The sequence below is a fragment of the Equus quagga genome, chromosome 3 (assembly GCF_021613505.1).
Source record: "Equus quagga isolate Etosha38 chromosome 3, UCLA_HA_Equagga_1.0, whole genome shotgun sequence".
Classification (NCBI taxonomy): domain Eukaryota; kingdom Metazoa; phylum Chordata; class Mammalia; order Perissodactyla; family Equidae; genus Equus; species Equus quagga.
The window spans coordinates 30206675-30222504 of NC_060269.1; the positions used below are offsets into that span (position 1 = coordinate 30206675).

General features: G+C 41.5%; 1 protein-coding gene across 1 annotated transcript in view; it reads right to left on the reverse strand.

The window, feature by feature from the left end:
* The window catches only part of RNF150 (ring finger protein 150), a 236063-nt gene that overhangs the window by 43320 nt on the left and 176913 nt on the right, over nucleotides 1-15830 (reverse strand). Inside the window, exons 5-6 of the mRNA XM_046657345.1 lie at nucleotides 7721-7817; nucleotides 777-987 (exon numbers count right to left, since the gene is read on the reverse strand). Coding sequence (XP_046513301.1) covers nucleotides 777-987; nucleotides 7721-7817 — 308 coding nt within the window. The remainder of the gene's footprint in view (nucleotides 1-776; nucleotides 988-7720; nucleotides 7818-15830) is intronic.

Here is a 15830-nt window from a genome sequence, read left to right on the forward strand (position 1 = left end):
TACTGTATTAGATTGAAGAGAAGATGCTTTAGGATTTAGCTTCAATTTTGATGCCAATTTTAATATTTTTATTAAATTTTTTTAGTAACAATTTATTAATCAGTTTATTTAATAACAGCTATGTTAATATTTTTATAACCACCATCAAACAGGACAGTATTTAGTTAGAGTCTATTCAGGAGAGGGCAGAGAACCCCAAAAGATATATTAATGTGCCAGTGTCAGGAGTTTAGGTTGTACTGCAAAGATGCCCATCCAAATGGGTGCCATTTACAGCCGAGACCTGCAGAAACAATGAGAGCACCCTCCTGCATGCAGCCCAGACCAGCTCACCCAGCCATGCACACACTCAAGAGGGCTCAAGGGCGTGCGCGCACACACATGCACATGCAGGCACACACACAGCACAGTGAGTGGCTTTGGACCCTATTCCCCTCCCACTGAGAATACCTTGCAGTTGCTTTTCTCAGCTGCCCTCCCCTCTCAGAGGCCAAACCCACCACCCTAACCACCTCAAGTACCACGGGGTACCTGCAGTGCTGTGGCGGGTGTACCCCAGTCTCTGTGTGGGCAGGCAAGACAGAGCCAGGTCTGCTGGCTGCCCTGCCGGCTCTGGAAAGAGTTGGGCTTCTAAAGGCCTGTCAGGTATGACTGTTTAGCCTGGCAGTGTTAGACTCATTTAACTTCTTTTCTTCTTGAGGAAAAGTGTCTTTTTCCAATTGCCACGAGGCAACAGCCCTTTGGACTATGGCACTTAAAAGCTCAGCAGAACTTACTGTTGGTAGTATAGATGACTTCTCCCTCCTGTGGGGTGGAATCTGTATCCTGGACCACCTGCAAGGCTCCCACAGTCCGGACAGCAGGGTCCAAAGTGACCGAACTTTCATTTACGGTTGTGTCGCTGGCACCTGTGATCTGGTTGGTTGGTGGACCTCCCAGAGATCCCTCGAAGTCGGTGGGCAAGTCGTCCATGCAGTCAGCATTGGGCTGTCAGAAGTAGAAAAGGATCTATTCTTAGCGTATGTCATCAAGTTAGAGATGAAGTGTCTACAGCCTAAATATTTTGTCTTGATGGAAAACCAAGTTATTTACTGTTTTCTTTCTGAACCACTTTATTTAAAAATATTCCACATGTAGTTTCTGTAATTAACATGAAAACATCTCCCCAAATTTTCTTTCCAAAGGTTCTGTTTCGATCTAATCCACAGTTTTAATTCCAGGAATAGCAATATACAAATGTTAATATAATTACTCAAGGGGAATAACATTTATTTATAATGATAGTCCTTCCTTATATATAATGTCTACACCACATATAGGAAGTAGTTGACAGCCTGATAATTATCCCCAAAGACCCATGCATTGTTTGCAAATACAGCGATGACATGAGATGTGGATAGAATCTGACTCATTGTGAACTGTTAATCAGAGATACACACATACACACAAACCCACATACACACAAGCACAGAATGAGGCTATTTAGTTGTTGTTAAACATAAGCCAGAAAAACAGCTGTAGAAGAAAGCCCTATTTACTTAACATGCAATTGATCACACAGTTGTCAACTCCTCTAAATTAAAAGCTTAGAATCATAAAACTAGGGTGAGACAATCTAGTTTAATTATCCACTCGTTGCAAGACTCTTTCCCTTCGATATCCCTGACAGCTCCCTTTGAACAACATAGAAATGGGAGCTCTTTGCTTTGCAAGGCAGCCTGTGTTGACCAGCTTTGGTAGACTATTCTATCGTTGGCCAGTTTTGCAAGTTTTACTCTTTGTCTTAGTTCTGCTGTTTGAAGTGATACTGAATATATTTATACCTCTTCCACAAACAACTTTTAAAATGACTTTTAGTTGTTATGCCTCTGCCCAAACTCATAAAAATTATTTTTAAAAGTTGGCGGTGGAGAGATATGGTCTTGAGAAATACTCAAAATAGATATTGAATATTTTTGCTCGGGTCTGAACATCAACATTGCCTTGAGTGATAACAATTACTACATGGTTTTGTACTCCCAAGGGATAAGGACGAGGATGGGGAGGATTAGATGAAGAGAATTTGGGCTGACACTGATTAACATCACAACGGCTAAAAAGTTCAAAGTTCACTAAAAGAGAAACTCTATAACTCGTGGACTCATTGGGATCGCAAAGCAAGAAATCCAAAGAGCTGGACTCGTGTCCTGGCTTTTCTGCTCTTAAACCAGTCTCCTGAGCTCCACACCTGTATTTGGAAATCTCCATCATCCCACAAATCCTCAAATTCAGCTCATTTCCTTTTCTCTGTATTGCTTCTTCTTTTTGCCTTCTCTTTCTCTATAGGAAGAGTGCCAATTCATTGAAACTCAAGCTGTCAAAAGTCAATTCACTGAATGACCGATCCACCAAATTTACTGATTGTGATACTGGACATGAGCAGATGTGTTACTAACATTTCTCTCCCCATTACCAGACTCCCTTCAGTTTCTTCCCCCGTAATATTCCATTCTCTACTTTCTCACCAGAGCAGTCTTTTGTCAAAACACAGGTATGATTCTCCTTTTCTCCTAAAGGACAAATTACAATCTCCTTAGCATAGCAAAACTGACACTCTACAGCCTCGCCCCAGCCGACTCTTTTGGCCTCACCTCGGCCTTTGGAAACACACAGAATACACCATCTATTCCCTATCTTAGTGCTTTAGCTTATGCTGTTTGCCTGCTCGGGATGACATTTGTCCCAATCATCCCTATCACCTTTCCCATCCCAGGTTCTCAATCCAACTCTGGTGAACTCGTAAGCACCCCACAATTCCCAAGCCAGATGTCACCTTTTCTAAGTAGCGGTCCCTCCCTGGTGGTCATCTTTGATACTCTAATACTTTATTTGTGCTTCTCCAGCTCTGTTATGGTTATTACTATTTGTCTCACTCTACTAGTCCACAAGCTTTTTTTTCTTTCCAGTTTTACTGAGAAATAATTGACATGCAAAATTATATTAATTTAAGGTATACAACATAATGGTTTGATATATGTGTATACTGCACATTAGTTAACATCCATCACTTAACATAATTACAATTTTTTTTCTTGATAAGAACTTGAAGATCTAATTTCTTGGCAATTCAAATATATAATTCAGTATTGTTAACTATACTTACCATGCTGTACATTACACCCCCAGGACTTGCTTATCTTATAATTGGAATTTTGTACCTTTTGACCCCCTTCACCCATTTTGTCCACCCCCAGCCTCCGCCTCTGGCAACCACCAATCTGTTCTCTGTTTCTCTGAGTTCAGTTTTAGATCCCACATATAAGTGAGACACGAGCGTTGTAAAGTGAAGCAACTACAGTCTATTGATCTTGAATTCCAAGCCCTCACATAGTACGTGACAATTATTAGGTGCTCAGTAAGTGTTGATATGAAAATTTCTATCTGAGTCTCAGTTTACTGCTTTGAAAACTTAGGAATGTTAGTATCTTCCCTAGACCAATTAAGGGAGGATTTGAGAAAACACTTTAAAAACTGTCAAGTTCTGTGCAAAGGTAAGGCATGCTATTCAAGGGTGGCAGAATATGCCACCCCAAAATATGCTACATTGGCATAAGGATTATTTGGAGCTGAAGACAACTGAGAAGAAGCAGATAAAGAAATGCTCTCTGCCCTCTTCTATTGGCCTAAAAGCAGGATATAAATTTGTAAAGGTCTCCCCCACTGCTTGTCCGAGGAAAAGGAGAACATTTTTATGACCAGAGACTGCAAGTTGATGCCGAAATGGATCCGTGCAAACAAACCTTACTAAGATGCCCTTATCTGCCATTAGTTCCCCCCATACACTTATCTTCCCATAATTTGCTGCCCTAGGAACTCCAAGCCCTTTTCTTCTCTCTTGACACTCTCTAAAACTTTATTGGTCTTTTCTTAAGATGCTATATAAGCCCACGTTCTGACCACTCCTTTGAGTTACTCATTGTGAAGTGCTCCCATGCATATGTGCGATGCATGTGTTAATAAACTCCTGTTTGATTTTCTTTTGGTAATCTGTCTTTTATGAGTTTAATGTACAGGGCTCCAGCTGGACAACCCATGAAAGTAGAAGGAAAAATAATTTTTTTCCCTCCTCTACACGATGTGAAGATGCTTATAAGCAAAACCAATTGCATGTGAGCTATCAGGGGGAAGATTTCACAATGAGGATACTGTACTGCTTGTTCTTTCAGCCATAAGCATCTGAGTGCAATCATAGATGCATTAATGATGGACACTTTTCCAAGTGTTAACTTTGCTTGTTGATATTGTTCCTTTCTTTTCTTTTTAAAAAAAGTATTTTATTAGTTTTGATGCAGGGTGTTTGCTTTTACTTTGCAGACTAGTAGGAACAGTATTCTATCTTTAACAGAGAGGGAAAGAGAAAGAACTATTTAGCTCAGGGAGACTGTGAATGGTAGCAGGAACGAATAATTTGGTTTAGATATGATATTTAATAGACCATCCTTACAGAACCTCACAGTTTACATCCACTCTAAATAGTTCATCAAATAGAACAATATTTTGAAAAGAAACCCAATTTATATACCTCTAAGAGAAATTATAGTCATAATGTTTAGTAAAAGATGTCAAATATCATCTGCAAGTGCACACAGTATAGGTATTCAAATTCAAGTTAGCATGGGGAAGGTCCTCAAAAAAATCCAACCGCTAAATAGTTAGGGACTTGTGAATATACTAGTTACACTGGATATTCTATGCAATAACAATCATCCTATTCATACTAGGATAAGAGCGACAGGAGCAGGTGTTTGCTGGGATATGAAAGGCCCCAGTTACATGGTGCCTTATAGGAGTACTCACTGAAACCTGTGTTCTGTCATCCTACAAAGAAACGTCTAGACTTGACTGCAGAGAAACAGGGTGAAGCACTGTAATGGAGATAAAGGGATGAAAACACTTCTGACAATAAAGGACTTTTTTCTCCCCTTTTAGTTCAGGATTTTATTTCTCTTGGCAAAATATAATGAAAAAAAGATCCCACTGTAATGGGAATTTCATGATCCGTGAGTTGTGCTCTCATTCTTTAGCTCATTTTAGAGAAATCCACTTACAAAATGAAAACGTCCCAAGCTCTTAGCTTTCAACTTATATTTATTTGCCTTATAGCACAGGCAAGCACAAGGACACTCAGTTAAAAACAACAAAAACAAACAGAAAAACCTTACCACCTGTATTTGGACAATCTAGTGGATCAGGATTACCACTAAGTCGCTGGTGAGTGGACGCTGTTCAAAGGAGGGTCAGGGTGAATTTCATAAATAGGATTCTGTGACTGCAGCCTTCAGCCTCTGAAGGCCTACAATGCCACCGACATTTATTGAGCACTTAGCGTGAGTAAGGGATATACACATAAGGACCAACAGGCACCAATTATCAGAGAGATTGACAGGCTCTTTTCAATTTTCTTTGATTAAGAAGAAATGGAATACAAGGAGTTTAGGAAAATTGTAAAATAATTTCTTTATGCTACACAAAAAAGGTCTCAGCTAGCTAGAGAAGTGTTTTCTAGTTGAGAAGCTGTGAGCTTGTCCAATGACATGGAAAGTTCTAAGAATGGAGTGAAGACTTCATTTCTTTGGTGTAATTTAGGCATGGTGCTACCCCACAGCAAAGGATGGAGTAGAAGAACATCCCATTCCTCTCAGATCCAGCCTTGAGTATCATACTCTAGGACAAAGCCAGAAAAGCCCCAGGAAGGGATGGAGGGTAGCCATATGCCTTGGTGCTTCGTGAGAAGTAGCCCCCTCTGTATGCCTTCTCCTTTACAGAGGACGTTCTGTTCTCTGGGGTGAGCTTGGATGTGTGTCATGTTCCTGTTTGGCTGGCCCTTAAGAATCCTTGACAAAATCCAGAAGATGCTACTGATGTTTATTTTTCTGGAAGTCAAGTGTGCTAAATAAAATCTTATCCAGACATAGTAGGCATCAATCCACGGCCAGAATGCCCCACTGCTAAAAGTCAGAATATTATTAGTTTTGGAAATAAATCAAAAGGCCACCCAATAATTCTATTTTAAAAACAATTAATAGCTGTATTCTCAACTCATTTACAACTAGCTTCTGGAGAAGTTATACCTCCCCAGGGAAAGTCTGGAGTCAAGTGCTATTAGGACAAAATTTAACCACTGGGGGTGGTTTGATTTCATTGTCTTGACCAAGAAGCACCGGGATCGACACTTAGGAGCTTTGAAAATATCCTGAGCAATAGGAACTAGGTGAGATGATGTGACTGCCTACTTTTGAGTATTTTAAAGATTTTGGAGACCAAAGACACACATACACACATGCAGGCACACAAGTACATACATTTCCCCTTTCCCTTGTAAGAACCAATTACAGCCAGAAATGTGCAAAGTGCAAACAGTGAGTTCAATTTCCTAAGTCACCAGTATCTGGTAGAGATGTTGGGTCTTTACTAATGTTTCATGTTCACTGCAGTTGATTTTCACCTTGAATGCATCATGCATTTACAAGTCTGGTCTGAAAATTTAATGCATTGCCTTTCAAATCTAGCTCAGAGCTCTGCGTTGTCACACCAGTTGATCTGTGTTTTGTGTATCAACTGTGAAAATCAGCATACAGCTGGCATGGAGACAGCTGGTAAGGGTAGGTAATTCAGCCAATGCATGACCTTATAATGCTTCAGGTGTGCCCTCTCCAACAGAAACACTCTGATAGTCCTAGGACAATTAGCCTTTTGGCATTAAAGAAAACCTTTGATATCTGATCTGATCCTTCCTTCTTCAGTGACATCTTGGGACTATTAACATTCTCTTTACTCTCTGCCATTAGTAGCGAGGAGTGACAACAGGGAGGCTGCAACAAAGTGGTGGGGGAAGGAGAGAGGCTGCTCTCTGGATCCTCTTTGTCTAGCTTCTTTTAGACAGCGCCTGTGTTTTTCTCACATCTCTCTGTGTAGCCCTTGGATTCAGTGGCCTGGCTTACTTCCTGCCCTCCCCACAGCAGCTGGTGTCACACCAGCCACCAGTTTGTAGGCTTCACTTGATGTGGTCCTGGGAAAGTCTTCCTGGGGCATCAAGCCAGACAGCTGGTGGGATTCTCTCTGCACTGGGGAAGAGACTAAATTTTATAAAACATATAACTAAGGGTATCAGCTTGATGGAAGCGCTAGAATTAAGTGGCTCTGGCTCTGGTTTCCCGCTCACTCAAGTTTTCCACAGAGATCTGAGTGCAGCAGAGGCTCTGAGCCAGATTCCCAGCAACTATCTTTCCCTCCCATTGTTGGGAAAAGCTCCTTTCCTCTGAGAGCTCGGTGATTTGGGGGCAACATCAGAAAGTGTGGCATGCACATCTCCTTGATGACAGCACAGGGGTAATGACACGAGAGGTAATCAATGTGCCACTGGTTGGTCAGGCCTCTGCTGGGGTCCCACCTGTACTCACAATCTGCAGCCCAGATGAGAAGCCCACGAGCTGCATAAGCAGCATGTCAACTCACAGACAAATAAAATGGACATGGTGAGAGGGTTATGATGTTCTCAGGTTGAGAAAAAGTGAGAGGAGAAGTGTTTTCAGACATGGGAGTTCTCTTGGGGCCTCTTCAGATGACACCACTGCTTTGGGGTTGAGGGGACACAGAAAATCCAGGGATGATGTTTTCTTCCTCCTTTGTGAGTAATGCAGAAAGACAGACATTACGATGCTGTAGGCTGTGCTGTGCTTACCGGGATCCCTAGGGCTTTAAGAATGTTCATCTTGCACATGGGACAGGTGCGATGATCTAGAAGCCAGGGGTCAACACAGGACTTGTGGAAAAGATGCCTGCAATGAGAACCATACATCTTAGAGCGGCGGTAACTGCAGAGACTACCTAGTCCACTACAGCCCAGAGACTTGTCCGAGGTCACTTGACTGCTCAATGGCAGAGCCGAGACTTGAACCTCTATCTCCTACCCTCCTGGGCCAACTTCCTGTTATACCCTGTGGTGATGTCAAAATTTGTCTGGATCCCAGGAGTGTCCTATAGGATACATAACTGAGTCTTCCAAGCTTCAGAAAATGGAGAGAATGTAGAAACTGGGAGATTTTTCTCTTTTCCAATAGGAAGAATGTTTAATGGAAAGAATGCAAGTAGAGACACCTGTATAGACTTTTCAGGATAACTTGACAGAAGCTACTTGTAAATAAATCCCAAGTGTCTTTTCCCACAGTCAGAAGACAACTGCAAAGTAAAGACTCATTTCCATTAATACTTGGGGGTCTAACACAAAAGGGCAGAAGAACTCCTGGGAGCATTTAACACTACAAATGACAATTTAAGTTGTTACGGCCGAAAGGTTGTCAAATCAGAAGCCAAGTGAAAGGTACTGTATCCTTTTCTGATGTGCTCCACTCTACTGCCATGCTCAAGTGCCAGCCATTAGGAGCCTTCATCTGAGGGGCAGGAGGAGGGGGCCATTTAGAAGGTGTAGGATGCCTCCTAACCGAACTTTCTCTCAAGTTGGCTCGCAAGATCCCCTTCAGTGGTATCAGGGAGTCAGAAGCTTTTCTTCTCACTCACAAGACTCCATACCACAGGCAGAAGCAGCCAGAATTTCCTGCCTGGGGCAAGAAGAGAGAGAACTGTCTGTCTTCAGTATGAAGCCTTCTTTAGGACATTCCATCCATGCCTGACTCCTGCACTATTCCTGGAAAACTTCCACTCCCCTCTCACACTTTCGTCTTCTTTTGTTCTAACAGTTATCTTTGTCTTAGAGGGCTTTAGTCTCAAATGCTGAAAAAGGACCCCCAAATCAGAGAAGGGTACGGGAAGTGCCACCTTTTAAACTGAAATTGAAAAGAACTCATGTGCTAAGGATGGATTAGCTGTAAACAGGGTATGACCAGATCGGGGATTAGAAAAAGGAGAGGAGAAACCTGGGTGTGTCGTTATGTTTCCAGATTATGGTTTGGAAAGCCTGCAGATTTACTGCTTGGAAAGCATATATCGCATTCATTCATTCCTTCATCCACACATTCATCCAACAAGTAGTATATGCCAAAAGAATCCTGCTCGACACTGGGAATGAGCATGATAGTGAGTTGGCTCCTTCCTTAGGGAGTATAACAGGAGAGGTAGACATTAATAAAATAATATAAATAAACTACTTAATGTCAACAGTGCTAAGTACCACGTTAGAAGAACAGGGAGCTTGAGGGGGCTTGTAACTGGCAGATTTATCCTAGTTTGGGTACGCAGGGAAGGTTTCCCTGACGAAGTGCCAAAACTAAGGCCTGAGGGCTACACAGACATTATCCACATGAAGGGGAGAGGAGAACAAGAAGGGTATTCTAGGCACAACGACTGGCTTGTACAAAAGCCCTCAGCTGAGCAGAAAGAAGGCCAGTCCCAGGGCAGCAGGCGGTGTGAAGGAGAGGCTGACAATGGATGAAGCCACCTCCTGCCGCTGCCAAAAGCAACATGGACCTCCCCATGCTCAGGCTCTACCCTCAGGAAACAAGTTCCTCATTTGAACTTGCTCACCAACTGGTGTTCCTCCTGGGAAGGGAGTCAAATATTCGGGTCCCTTTGACCGTTCCTGGGAGGGAGGCCTCTGTTGTATTTCCTGCACATACGCTGGAGTCAGAATGACAGTAGACCCAACCATTAGCTGTTTTAGCTTAAATAAGTCACCTGATAGCCCCAAGTCTCAGTTGCCTCATCTGTAAGATGCAGCTGTATCTACTCACGCAGATATGCCTTGCCTGAGTCTCCAACCCACAGAAGCCAGCGGTTAGTCACTAACACCCCCAGTTATTTCTATGCGCTGGTCATTCTGACATCTCCTCTATGATGGTTAATTTTATGTGTCAACTTGGCTAGGCTGTAGCACCTAGTTATTCAATCAAACAGTAATCTAGGGGTATTTTGTAGAGGTAGTTAATATCTACAATCAGTTGACTTTAAATAAAGGAAATTATCCTAAATAATCTGGATGGGCCTTATCCAATCAGCTGAAAGACCTTCAGAGCAAACCAGGGATTTCCCAGAGGAAGAAGAAATTCTACCTCAAGACAGCAGCATCAGCTCCTGCTCAGTTTCCAGCCTGTAAGCCTGCTCTACAGGTTTCAGTATTGCCAGCCCCTATAATCACATAAGCCAATTTCTTGAAAAATTGATGGCTTGAAAAATATATACATATACTTATATATATATATATATATATATATATATATATATATATATATATAAATAGTGGGATGTATATATCCACTGGTTCTGTTTCTCTGGAGAACCCTGACTGATACCTCCTCCATTAGAATATAAGCTCCATGAAAGCAAAATCCTTGTTTGCCTAATTCACTGTTTGTATCCTATCACCTACTATAGTCCCTGGCACACAGATGATGCTCAAGAAATATCAGCTACATGAATGGAGAGTCATCAAATGACCTATACCCCTGACTGCCTGCACGTGGTCAAATCCCACAGACTCACTCTTTCTAAGTCTCTTTCACATTCATAGCTTCTTTTCATCTCCCAATGCCACCCCCTCATTCATACTCTCGTTAATTTTTTTTCTGTATTACTGTAATAACATCTAACTTCTCTCCAGCTACCAGTCTTTTCCTGTTCTTTTCATCCCACTCATCCTTGCCATATTTATCTTCCTAAAATAAAGCACTAGTTACGTCACCCCTTGTTCCATTCTGTTCTGTGCTAGGAGCTGGGTACAAAGATGAATAAGACAAGGTCCCTCTCTTCCAGGCAGTACCATAGTTCAGTCGTTCCCTGTGAAGGACAACGTAAAGGCCACTGAAAGGCCACACTCATGGATCCATCGTTTTCCAGCTGTTTGATCTTAGGCAAGTCTCAGTTTTCCAAGATTCAGTTCTTTATCTGTGAAATTTTATCTTTGCAAGTGAATGAGTCTGTGTGTGTGTGTGTGTGTGTGTGTGTGTGTGACTGAGAAAGAGAAAGAGAGAAAGAGAGAGAGAGAGAGAGAATAAATAATGCCTACAGTTTAAGACATAAGCACTGGCCCTCCTTAATTATAAGCTACCACTAATTTTATTAACACCACTGTATTGCATCTTGGTTTTTTTGATGCATGTTACTACTCTCATTTCTACTCTTTAGAATAACCTTTCTAATGTTGAAAGCAAAAAACTGCAAATTTAAAAAAATCAAAGGAAGAACTAAGGGCAAAAAAAAAATAAAGTGTTGAAATGACATGTAGGGTGATCATGCTGATGATTAACTAACATTGATTTATTTCCAGCACCATATTTCTTGTGCTGATCATCGAACATGAAGACTATATCCTTATAATTAGGATTGCGAAACAATTTTTCTCCTCCCAAATGGAAAGAAAAATAAAAGTCACTAGACTAAATAAATAAAGGAATAGGGAAAAAATCTGGAGTTTAGTAAACATCTCTAAGGCACAGTCAGTCTCAACGTATCCCATTTGTACAATTTGCGGCACAGCACTGTCCCTCCACGAGTTTGAAAAAAGGCTGCATGAGAAAGCACATCCAGACGAACAAGAGAACAACATCTCTCTCCTCACAAGCCTGGCAAGCTGGAAATACCACAGAGGGTCAACAAAACTCTTCTCCTTGCTTACTCACCAAGGGGAAGCAAACATTTTAGGAAGAGTTCTTCAAACACCCGACAAAAGATGACATCGACAATGGCATAATATTGCCAAGATGATTATAAATAATAATTCTCACATTTTTTAGCAGTAATGACAAAGCCAGTTAAATTCATTTCTGTATCTATTGATTCTTGTTTTCTGTTGTCCTTTCATCTACATGGGTGACTCTTTCCCCAATTAAATGACATTATTTTTCCTACCTGGAAGAGGAAGGGGCTATTTTGGCTTTTGCCTCTCACTCCCTTTTTCAGGCTTTCTCAGATCCTGCCACCCTGCCATTGACATTAGGATCCTGTGGCTTTCCTTTTGGCACCAATGCAAGCTGTTTCATTCTCCACGGTGAGACAGTTATCAAAGAATGTGAGTCACTCAGGGACCTAGAATGCCATTCTTCCAGGGAACATTAACTATTGAAACAAGATATATCCCGTGCTTTGTTGGGTAGCGGAAATGTTTCTTCAGAGCCTCTGAATCTTATTTGCAAAGTTATCAAAGAAGTAAGACTGTGTTTTAAATTAATAAACACTAATTTCATTTAATTAATAAACATCTGCTGGTTATTGAATGACTACTATGTACCAGGCCTGTTATAAGCATTATTAATTCACAACCTATGAGGTAGGAATTATTATTCCTATTTTATGGAGGAGGAAGCAGAAACTCATTAAAGGAAATTATCCAAAGAGCTAGTAAGCTGCAGAGCTCAGACTCAAACCCAGTCCTACAGTCAGTGTTTTTACCCAATTCTACACTCCACCACCCTGCCTTCCCTCACAGAACTATCACGGACAAGGAGGGAAGGAGTTGGAGCAACTCAAATTTTTATTCTTTCCCAATGTATTTTTGTGCTCCAGCTTCAAGGAGGCAATATCTTAGGTACAGAGGTTGGGATCGGGCAAAACCAAAGGGAAAAGTGATCTCCCTTAAGCATATTCACTTGGCTACGGAAGGGAAAAGCATTCAAATATTGGCCTCGTCAGGCTTATACTTAGATATCAGCCTGCTTGATTTGTGTAGAGGATAACACTGGCCTCGAAATGCTTTGGACTCCCCCATTCTCCACTGCCCAACAGATCTGGGAAATGTTGAGTTGGCAGCTCCATCACCTTTCCACAAAATTTTCAAATTTGTATCACGAAGTGCCCCGAAATGTAATATTTACTTTTTTTCACAAGGCTCTTCTTTTTTTAAATTTTTTTTTTTAATTTTCCTTTTTCTCCCCAAAGCCCCCCGATACATAGTTGTGCATTTTTAGTTGTGGGTCCTTCTAGTTCTGGCATGTGGGATGCCGCCGCAGCGTGGCCTGATGAGCAGTGCCATGTCTGCGCCCAGGATTCGAACTGGCGAAACCCTGGGCCGCAGAAGCGGAGCGTGCAAACTTATTAACTGCTTGGCCACGAGGCCGGCCCCTACAAGGCTCTTCTTGACTTGGTCTGGTTTCTCTTTCCTGCCTTGGCTTTCTAAAACACAATACGATATCGCACCAGACTGGAAATGCTTCAGCTGCTCCCCACTGCCTAAAGCACAAAGTCAAAATGCCTGATCACAGCACACAAAGAAGGCCCCTTCATTCTTGCCCTTCTCACCTTATCTGCTATGCCCCTATGTCGACCCCACACTCTCACCATAACTCTGAACACCCTTCTCACATTTTTTTTTTTTTGTCCTGGCAAATCTTGCTCATGTTTGAAGTCACAGTTCAGATGTCCCTTCTCTTCCCTAAACATCCCGTCCCTTTTCTCCAAACTCTGCCAAGGAGAGTGTCTTTTCATTTTCTTCCTACTGCGTTTCCCCACATGTGTCGCAGCAGCCTCCGGGTTCAGGGTCTGAAGACCGCTTCTTAGCTTTGTAACCTCAGGCAAGTAATTTAATTTGCCTGTGGCTTAGTTTTCTCTTCTGTAAGTATTTTACAGCAATGTCCTTTAATTGTCATGACAACCCTCTGAAGCAATACTGTTTGGGATAACCCTTCAGAGGGTTGTTATGACAATTTTAAAGGACAAAGGCATAAAACACTTAGAATACCACCTGGCACATAAGAAGCTAGAGTTTCATGGTGGTGGTGTTTTTTTGTTTTGTATGGGTGAAATTAAAAGTATTTTAATAATTGGTACAGCCCAAGCACAGACCAATAAGAATGCATGCCAGCCATAAACAATGAGCACAGCCCCACAGGCTCAGTATTCACCTGGTTTACTGTTCTGGGTCCCGAGTGAGTTTGTGACACCTTGGAGGGCAGAGACAAATTGTTTCTATCTCCAAAACCTAGAAGAGTACCTGGAATAGGATATGCTCTCAGAAATGTTTGCTGAAAAAATGAATCCTGTAAGTCCATCTTCCCTAAATTATTATTTAATTAACAGTAATTTAGTTCCTCTTCCTTGCAAGTGAGCTGTCTATGGTAGAGATTACTCTGGAAGCATTTTTCTTAATTTTTTATAGACTCTAAGAAATGAAAGAATTCTGCCTTCTTCTGGGGGCCAACAGTTCCTAATGAGGAAAACCCATGCACTGCCTAGAATGCCTGGCAGACATCCCACAGGCTCACAAAACAGGGCCACTCCATCTATGCAAGTCTCACTTTGGGAACTTTGATTTATGGATACGAGCACAGGCATAACTTCGTTAGAATGACCAAAATGGCAGTGGTGATGGCACTTACAAAATGTTGGCGGAGCCTGGACAGTGTAATGAATGTTGCGTAGGAGAAACATATTCCATTCCTACCCAGAGGACAAAAGAGATCTAAATTGCTCTTATTGATTTTCTTAAGTAGGATTCTATTTGTCTAGCTGCTCCTAAAATCAGGTGAATTCAATGAGAACTTCACCAGCATCTTGATTGCCATGGCTTTGAAAAACACCCGGAAATCATCAGCTTTTTCTGTGTATCATCTTTGTCTGGCCCAGATACCTTGCCTGTGGTCAGTAACGAGCAACCAGGCATTCAATGTGTCATGAAATTTCTCTACATTTTCTACTGTGCTGTATTATGCAAACCAGTGCCCATTAATGAGAAAAGTGGTCAGTGGTTGGTGTTGACATAGTGGTACTTTGGTATAGTAAGGAAGGTGATTTTCTTTGTTATACATGAGGAAGTCTGAAAAGGAGTATTTTGATATATTGTTAAAGATTCCAAAGTTGATACCACGATTTCTAACTACTAGAAATGCTAAGTTCTGAGGAAAAGTAGGAAAATTGACACAGAATAACAAGTTCATTAATATGTAGTAGTTACGTAGCACCACTCCATGCAGAGCATTGTGCTGGCATTGGGGTACAAAGATGAATCAGGCATGCATCCTGTTGGTGAGCTGTTTTTAACATAAAACTGACAGGCTGATAGGAAGATGCACAGTCCATACTGTGTAGAGATTAAAAGCTCCGGCTTGGCAATAAGGCAGCTTTCATTTTAAATCTTGGAGGCCACACCTGGGAAAACCTCTTAACCCCTCTGAACCTTAGTTCCTTCATTTATAAAATAAGGATAATAGTAGTATTTATCTGAGATGTTCATCACTATTGTTCATCCAATATGTCAGCTCTTTACGGAAAGATGGGAAGATCATGCGCTTTCCTGGTGGTAGCTATGGCCATGTGACTAATTCTGGCCAGTAAGTTATAAATAGAAATAACTGATTTCACTTCAGACCATGGCATTTAAATCCTTGCCTGTCAATGAACAATGTTTGAGATGGCAACTGCTTTGTCAGCCTGACTGGCATGAGCAGACTCTCCCTGCTGACACACAATGGACACAAAACATAGGTAAGAAATCTTTGTTGTAGTTAACCACTTAGAATTGGAGTTTTTTTTGTTACTGCAGCAAAGCCTAGCCTATCCTGACTAGTCAAGTACCTTACAGGATTGTTGTAAGGATTAAATACTTGTTTGTAAAGTGCTTAGTTAGTAAGTGTTCAGTGGATTAATAGTGACAGTGACTCTTTTAAATGATGGTAGTACAACATGTAAAGTGACAGATAATAAATAGATACAAAAAAAACAGCCACAGAAATCAGGGGAGGGAACAGCTACATTGTGAGGAAATTGGAAACTAGAGGACGGGAAGAACTTCGAAATGTGGAGATTGGAGGGAAGAAATCCAAGGAGCAGGAATTTACTTGAGTAAAGGCATAGCTGCAATGTCGTGAGATGTATAAGAAACTCAGTTGGGTTGAAATATAGCCGATTTT